Genomic DNA, 8855 nt, shown 5'->3' on the forward strand with positions numbered 1-8855 from the left:
TTCCTGACACTCCAGTGTCTCTCAAAAGAAATCTTGTGTTCCTTTTGTAGTAGTCCTTGCTGAGCACCCACTCCCTTATGGTCCTCTCCTTTTATTAATGTGATCTCCATTTCATTTATTGCACACTCTCACCTCAACCCAATACCTTCATTTTCTTTCATTGTCTTATTTTTCCATCTATAGTATTTAGACCATATATTAGACAGTTAGGTATCATTCCTACTGCTTTCTAACATTAGACATATTAATGCATTATACACAATTACATATAAGCAATTAAGCATTTTCATATCATTTTGTATCACTCCATATTCTCTGTGTGCCTCTCAACTTTGCTTTTAATGGCCGTATTTTAATCTTGGCTAATCCAATAATATAAGCATTTGACTTATGCAAAGCATGAGGGATCCTTTGTTATTTCTGATGTTGCCCTAAACAATCCTTTAGAAATAGGCAATGCAAGGATGGGCACATCTTTAATTCCATCCAGCACTCAGGAGGCAGAAGCAGGCAGATCTCTGTGAGTTTGAGGCCAGCCTGATCTACAAAGTGAGTTCCTGGACAGGATCCAAAGCTATACAGAGAAACCCTGTCTCAACAAATAAACAAAGCTGGGTGGTGGTGGTGGTGTATGTCTTTAATCCCAGCACTCGGGAGGCAGAGGCAGGCAGATCTTTGTGATTTCGAGGCCAGCCTGGTCTACAGAGTGAGATCCAGGAAAGGCGCAAAGCTACACAGAGAAATCCTGTCTTGAAAAAACAAAAAACAAAACAAAAATAAATAAATAAATAAAAAACAAACAAAAAACCAAAACAAAAATAGGTAATGCAAATAAAAATTGTATTTGATAGATGAGGAACCCAGGAATAAGAAGTAGAGGCAATTCCCTATGCCATAAAGGTGACTAGAGTAGGGTTGGATTGTAGGGTGAATCTTTTGACATCCATATTCTTTTTTTTTTTTTTTTTTTTAAGAACTTATAGCATTTGGCTCTCTTCTGAACTGAAATCTCAAATACAAATACAAAATACTTAATGCAGGTAATGAGACAAAGTGTTTGGTCCTGGTTTATTCATATGTCAGTCAATCTCTCCTTACCCAAGGGAAGATTTCTCCATATGGACATTTCTCTTCCCGTCTTGGGATTTCCTATTATCTGGTTCACTATGCCCACTGCTTTGGGACTTTCATCTAGAATGATGTTTATCTGTCCATGGTTGACTAAGACATCACACAGGAAAATGATTTAAAGACATCATATTGCTAATGACACAATCAGCCTGTTGGAGATGAGCTCAATTTTATTTAATTGAATATCCTATTTCAACTCATAGTGAATGTATACACAGTCTTCTAATTTGGAGGAACTTTAAAGAGGAGTCTATACTGATTTATAACACATACAAAGAATGTGGAAAAGTCTGTTGATCTTGGCAATAAGCACTACACAGTGACTAGGTGATACTTAAGACTTCCCAAGACTTAAGTCTTGTCTCACTTAATATTGAGTAAAAGAAATGAGTAGAGAACATTCCTGGTAAATGCATTGAAATCTAATGCTGTTTGTCTTGCTTGCATGAGAAGGTCAATCAAGACACAATTGTGATTTGTCCAAGGCAGGAATCCACAAGTACAACCCCAGATTAGACTTCTAGCAATAGTGGTGAGGGTGCCTGAACTGGCCTACACTGGTAATCAGATTGCTGAATACCATAACTGTTATCATAGAGCCTTCATCTGGTAACTGATGGAAGCAGATGCAAAGATCCACAACCAAACACCAGGCAGAGCTCCGGGAGTCCAGTCAAAGAGAAGAGGGATTATGTGAGCAAGGTGTCTACAAAGACAACTGAACCAAGCTCAAAGGAACTCATGAACTTGAAAGTGGGATTCATGTTGTATGTTACAAAATGTACAGGCTGATTTGTGTGTGTGTGTGTGTGTGTGTGTGTGTGTGTGTGTGTGTGTGTGTTGTAAGTATGTAGGTTGGCATTCATATGCATGTGCATGCTTATACACATGCATGTGGACATCAGAGGTCAGCATTGGGTGCTTTCCTCAATGGCATTCCACCTTATTTTTTGAGACTGGGTCTGTCGCTGAACCTGGGGCTCACTGATTCAGCTAAGCTCCCTACTTGTGAGCTCAGGAGATCTGCTTGTTTCACTTTCTCACATGGGAAATACAAATGTATGCCACTGTGCTTTTACAAGGAGTGCTGGAGGTCTGAACTCAGGTATTCATGCTTGTGCAGCAAGGACTGTAACAAGTGAGTCATCTCCCTAGTCCCTGACTGATGGTTCTTTTTTGCTTTTAATGAAACCAACATGGAAGAAAGTAAAGTTCTACTATGTGTGAATCAAATCTATATACGACTACATTTGTAGAAAATATATAATAGTTGATATTAGTGTATGCTTGCTAGGTGCCAGATACTATGTTAAATGAAAAATGATTAATCAGCATTTATTATCTCATCTAATCCATATAATGTACAACCCTACTATTATTTCTTTTCTATACACAAAAAATTTTAGTTTTTAGATTAGAGAAGGAGTATTTGCTTATAATGAATGATGATTAAAAGATGACTGAGGTACTTGGGTGATAGTTTCATCTGTTTGATGGACAGATTTAAGTTCAACTCAAATGTTACCAGGATTTCTAACTTTACAGTATAATTGCCTTAAATTTTGACTTCCAAGTTCTTGAAGAGAAACATTCATTTAGCATAATTTATTTTTCCAATTAGAGACAAAAAATTAAAAAAAATCAAATAAATAGAAAAAAATCAAACTTGAAAGAAGTCTTGAACTAAAACTTAAATGATATATGGATATTTTTTACTCAGACCTGGATGTGAGTTCTCTAGTTCTCTGTGGATCTTGGTTGCCCCAGCTATAAAATTACCCTCCACAAATTCTAAAGAGGAACAAATCAAAACATCCATATTAAATTTAAAATGTGTGATAGTGTCTCATAATTCAACTGTTATTGCTGTTACCGTGAACAAACGGGCACACAGTGAAGTCACAGAAGTGGGGAAGTAGAGTACAACACAGGAGTCAAATCAGGCAGCTGTCTTTTGACCAGGAAATTCTCTCCTCCCGATTCTCAGTATTCATTCTCATTGGTCTAAGCTGCCTTTGCAGAAAGGGAATGGTCCTCTAGCTGGCACAGAGAGAAAGCATATTCACTGCCGTTTCTTTCTCTGCCTCCCCTCCTTTCTTCTCTCTGTCAACCCTCTTTCCCGCTTCTTTCTTCCCTGGTCTCTCTACAGACCCCTGCTACCTTACATCTTTAGCCAAATGAGATCTGCATCTAATTCTCAGACCATGGCATTCTCTTTTAAGCCATGTTGTGCTGTCACTCACTTGCCAAAATTGGTATAATCCCTCCAGTGGGAGATATGCATGATTCTTACTCAGCAGCAAGCTAATTCTGGCCAAATGGGCTCTTAGTCCCTTTGCCAACCAGAATATTTAGCATAACTACTAAATAGACCGAATCCAGATATCTATATTTTATATGACATAGCCAAATAATGCAGAGGGGAAATTCCTTGGTGTGTGTGTGTGGCGGGGGGGACCTTCTGCTAACAAAATGCTGAGTTACAAAGCCCAGAGTGTTCCTGACAGCAAAGGCTACCAAGTGAAATCCACTACACATACCTTCCATAGGCCACGTTACTGCCAGTATTTTCCTCCTGTAAAATGTTCCTACTGCAGATTTTTACTGGCCTTCCCCAGCCTTATGCTCTTCAATGATAAAGTCAAGCCTAACAATGCACCCTCCTTCACTGTCTGGTAATGTATTATGGATTGGATTAGCACCCGTTTCCTGGCCAGGGAGGCTCCCCCTAACATGGTGAAAAAATGCTCCCACCCTATTTATATTTTAAAATGCATGATAGTGAATTCTATGATCCGAGGATTTTTGTTCCTTTTGGTAAAACTCATTCATGAGTAAATTAAAACTGCAAATCATGGAAACAGAAATGAAAGACCCACTAAGCCCTCTCCAAGGCACAATTATTCAACCTTAGCACATCAAATTCCAACACATCCTCAGGCTGTCAGATGGGAAGAGAAAAAAAAAGTTGAGTCCCCACCCAAACTGTGGCAATTGTGAGTCATGATTATATCACTAATCATAATTTAGACATAAATGAACTTCACTGGATATGCAGTTGTGCTGATAGGAGGAAAACCCCTTGGCTAGAGACGCAGAACCGGCTTTTAAAGTCAAATGTGGGATGTGTAAATACAAAGCAGAGGATGCTGCATCTTTGCCTACATATCTTCATGAAGTGCAAAGCAATGCAGACCCTAATTGAGCACTTGGAGTGGTAACCTAGTTTTCTGTTTAGCTAACAGCTACCCATTTTGCTTACACTTTTATCCCCCTCATTACATTGCAATGACGACCATTTCGTAAATACATGTGAAAGGCCACACACTCCATAACACTTCTTCTGGGGTGGAAATAACCTCCTCCTCGTGTTTCTATCTGAATAATTTAGCTGCTGACACACCAAATCAAATGCAGCCAGGACAGGTATCCCACTAATAACTCTTTCTGAGGCTAAAAACAGACTCCTGCTCAGCTGATCCCCCGCCTCCATGTCATTGCTAGGCAAGATTAAGGGTCCAGGCTGGGGACTAAGAGGATACTTAAGCCCAGCCCCTCACCGAATGTTATACTTTATCCAATCTTACAGGAACTTGGATGGCTCTTCTGAAAATGATTTATGATACTACAGAGAGGGAGGAAAAGTGTATTTTCAAGAGAATGAAATAATATGGAACAAGAGAAAGAGGGAGAGATAGAGTGAAAGATGTATAATATGGTCTTATGAGATGCCACCCAGTCTATCCCTGGGCATAGGACTCATAAACCCTCAAGAGTCACCTTAATACTTATACTGGAAGATACACAATGGAGTAAGAGAAATCCCATTGTGTGTGTGCTCTGTGTGTGTGTGTGTGTGTGTGTGACCCCAGAATTCTCTTGTCTTCTATGTGGATATAACTCACTAAAGTATTACAGCAGCATGTTTCTTAGTAGGGTGGCCAAGCTCCAAACACGATTTCACATAACAGATTCCCATTCCGTCTTTAGAGAAGATTGAAATTAAACAACAGTATTTAGAACTGGGTCCAAAGTAAAGAAAACACAGAAGGGTTTTTAATAGTCTGATTTAGGGGGTGGAGACTGGCAAGGGCTAAAGGAGGAGGCAGGAAACCTGTCTTACTCCAATGCTGGTCAAGTGTGTCTGCTCACAGAGGCAGGGCTCCTGCTCATCTACCTATGGAGACTTCATGGGAAGTTGGCTCAGTCCCTAATTCTGCAGAGGGAATGCAGGCAGAAGGGAGAACCGCAAATGGGCTACACCCTGAGTGCTTACATGGCAGGTGCAAGGGAAATGGAGTGGGTGCTGGTCAATGGGAGGAGCCAAAAGCCGGGAATATCTACACAGTTCCCTCCAACCCTAAATTCCAGCACCAAGAAAGATACATCTTGGAAATGACAGTTCTCCCAACACACAATACTCAGGCACAAGCAGGTACAAGCCCTACCCCAGACACCTCAACACCCTGGATTCTTATTTGAAAACACACACACACACACACACACACACACACACACACACACACACACACACAAGCTAGTACAAGTAGCCGGTGATCAACCACTGAGCCAGCACAGCCTTGTTACTGGGAATTAAGGCTTTAATCTAAAGCAGTGTTTCTAATACTGTACTGCTTCAGGTGTGTTTGAGGGTGGGAGGGCTGTGCCACTGGATTTCATACACCACAATACATTCTTCAACATCTGGAGAAGGCAGAGAGGACTTGCACATCACTTCAGTCTCTCCTGGTATTCCCCAGTCCCGCATCTTTCTGCAGTCTCCTTTAAAGTGCCTAGATACCGGAGCAAGGCTCTGCATCCATTTTGCCAGCCAGGAACCACTGAGTTTGGGAACTTTGAAATCCAGGGGTTGGGGGGTGGGGGGAGGCACGGGGGTGGTGCCCAGGCTCAGATTTCGGCGCCAGAGTTCTCAGCCAGGAAAGCTGAGAATCAACACCCATCTACCTCTTCTTTTTCAGTCTCCATCCCTTCTCCCTTCCAGGACGCCACAAAGATCTTACCCACAGCAGCACACCTACACACCTACACACACACACACACACACACACACACACACACACACACACACACGCCCGTGCATACACCCTTGGGTTTAGAAGGTTTTTGATTCTGAAGATAGCAAAAGCCACGGAAAGCAAAAGGGCCGTACCACCTCCTCACTTCCCGCCCTAAGTCTACACAGGATAAAATCTGATACATTTCAAATACCACCATAGAATACACCACCCGCCCATGACACCAGCATGTCCCGTACCTGATATGCAGACGATGAAATTGGCTTGAAGAAGAAAAAGCACCTCCCAGACTATTTCCATCCTCTGATTCTCATTCCAGGTGCATCACTCGACGGGAAAACAGGGGGGAAGGGGGGAGCCCGACACGGCACACACATACACACACGCACACACTCTCCAGAGAGCGCACACTCGCGCTCCCGCCCGACAGCCAGCCAGGGGCAGTCACCCCCACGATCAATAACGCAGTTTGAATTGTTTTGGCAAATCTCCCCTCGGGCTCTTTGGATGTGCTCCCCAGATGTGCTGACACATGTCCGATGCCTCTCTGCCTCGGAGGTCTCCCCGCTCTTGAGTCTCTGCTCCTCTCACCAAAGGTGGAAACAGCACTTGAGGCGACCGCGGTGGTGGCGGTGTCAGCCACCTGAAGCCACCAGCACTGGGCTCTTTCTGCAAAACCGAGACCCCGATCCGCCGGGCGCCCCAAGAAGACATAGACAACAGCCCCCCACCGGGCCGAGCAGTGCAGTTCCGGGCTCTTGGCCTCTTCCCGTATGCTAGCTGAGCCCAGGTAGTCCGCGACAAGTTGCCCTCGAAGTCCGCCCCCTTCACCAGGGCATGGTCAGAGGATGGCTGCTGGCTCCAATCTGGCCTGTTCTCCTGCTTCCGGAGGTAGGGGGGAGAGGAGGAGACACGGCATACAGAGAAAGAAAGAGAAGCAGGGATTATTGCCCGAAAACACGGGTCACCATCAGCCTCCGTTGACCCTCCCTGCTCCCCAAGTTCGCTCGCCGCCAGCCGCCTTCCAGGCCGGTTCGGGCGATGCTTCCAGGACGGCGAGCCCAAGGTTGGGCTCTCGCGACTGGGGCGCGTCGGGAGGCTCACTGGCTCCCCACGTTGCACGCGCGCTTTCTGCTTTTCTGCTGTTTTCCAGGGCTCCCCAGACCCCGCAGTTGCCTTGCTTCCATCGCCCGCAACTAGCGCCGCCGCCGAGATTTTCCGCAATGCAACTGCAGGGGTCGTTATTTCCTCGCCTACGGATCCCGACGCTTTCCCACTCGGAGAGGAGGGGGGCAGGTGGGGGCGGGGGCAGGAGGAGGAGAGGGAGGAGAAGGCTCAGCCAGGTGAGCGTCCGCGCCGCCACCCGGAGTCCCCACGTCAGTCGGGCCTCTAGGCACCGGGGGGCGGAGGCAAAAGTCCGTCCCGGGTGGGGCGGTGAGGCCATAAGAGCAGGAGCCGGGCGTCAACACTTCAGGCCACGGTGGCCGCTGGACCCTAGGAACCCGCCTTGGAGCTCCGCCCCACCCGGCTGCCCCGGTTCCCTTCCAGGAGCTTGGAGTTTCTTTTCTCTTTAAAAGAACTTCGCGGCTGCTGGTTCCGCACAGAAAAACCGTGCGGGACTCATCCTTAGAGGATTGTGCTGTGCTTTCTCCCTCTGCAGCGGAATTTGAAGGATTTTTTTTTTCTTTCATAATCCATTCCCTGCCCTCTCCTGTTCGTCCCGCTCCTGCCCCCTCCTCCCTCTTTCCCTCTTCCTGTTCAGATGCTAGAAAAAGGCTACTCACCCCACAATTTTCTTTGCAGGTTCCCAGACCAGGTGCAACTCTTGCCCGCAAGTCCCTCACCTCCCTTATCTCGCAACCGTCGCTCTAAGTCCGGATTTCAGCGGCGGTCAAGCGCGTCCCTACCCGATCAGCTACGAGAGGATCCGATACCATCGGAAACCAGGCCGCCGGGGAAACGGGTTTCCCTTCTTAATTTTCATTCGCCGTTTTTCTTTAGAGACGCTCTCTAACGCTTTGGTGGCTTTTGCAGGGCCCCGGGATACTCTCGGTCAGCGACGCTCGGCAGCTTCCAGGGAAGATTTCCCCAGCAAGCCCGCGCGCGCGCGCACTCTTGCCCAGCGCGCGGCTCTCCCGAGTCCCAAGGGAAGGAGGGGGCGGCGAGAGCACCACCCACCACCCTGGCGGAACCGGAGCCAGCCGGTCCGCAGAAGGTCTAGCCCGGGAAAGGCTGCCTGGGAATGCAGTGCGGATGCAGGGTAAATGCACGGAAAACCTGCGCTCCGGACTGTTCGCCTAAAAGGACTGGGAGCGAACAGTGGAGGAAAAACTGCAGCAGATTTGTGTGCGGCTATCACTGCAGGAGTGGTTGGCGAAAGCCCCAGACCTACCTCTTTTAGGGTGCTGAAAAAGAGGAGGTTAGAGCAGAGGGAATCCCTGGAAAGATCTGGGATTTCTTGAGGCACTTGTCCGGATCCCGAAGTGTGACGTTGGGAGGTTTTGCATAAGCGCGGATGGACACACACAGCAACACACGCACAACCCCGGGGAATATTTTTGTACTTTTAAATTTCTGATGCTTAGAAGCCATTTCACTGTAAGCCTCGGTCCAATAAGCATAGAAAGGGTGGATAAATGGAAAGGAAGGAGGTGGGGGCAAAAACCGCGTTGTTTGTCTGCACAGTTA

At 46.2% G+C, this 8855-nt stretch overlaps 1 protein-coding gene across 2 annotated transcripts in view; it reads right to left on the reverse strand.

Moving 5' to 3' along the window:
- The window catches only part of Ca10 (carbonic anhydrase 10), a 517658-nt gene extending 509015 nt beyond the window's left edge, over positions 1–8643 (reverse strand). The window contains exons 1-2 of one of the 2 annotated variants that reach the window (XM_028868886.2): positions 8560–8643; positions 6407–7046 (exon numbers count right to left, since the gene is read on the reverse strand). In XM_028868886.2, coding sequence (XP_028724719.1) covers positions 6407–6467 — 61 coding nt within the window. In that variant the 5' untranslated portion in view covers positions 6468–7046; positions 8560–8643. Of the gene's footprint in view, positions 1–6406; positions 7047–7951; positions 8509–8559 lie in introns of those variants that run through there. The other variant, XM_028868885.2, reaches the window with a different exon arrangement.
- Between the last annotated feature and the right edge of the window lie 212 nt (positions 8644–8855).

Source organism: Peromyscus leucopus, chromosome 8b (genome assembly GCF_004664715.2).
Source record: "Peromyscus leucopus breed LL Stock chromosome 8b, UCI_PerLeu_2.1, whole genome shotgun sequence".
NCBI lineage: Eukaryota > Metazoa > Chordata > Mammalia > Rodentia > Cricetidae > Peromyscus > Peromyscus leucopus.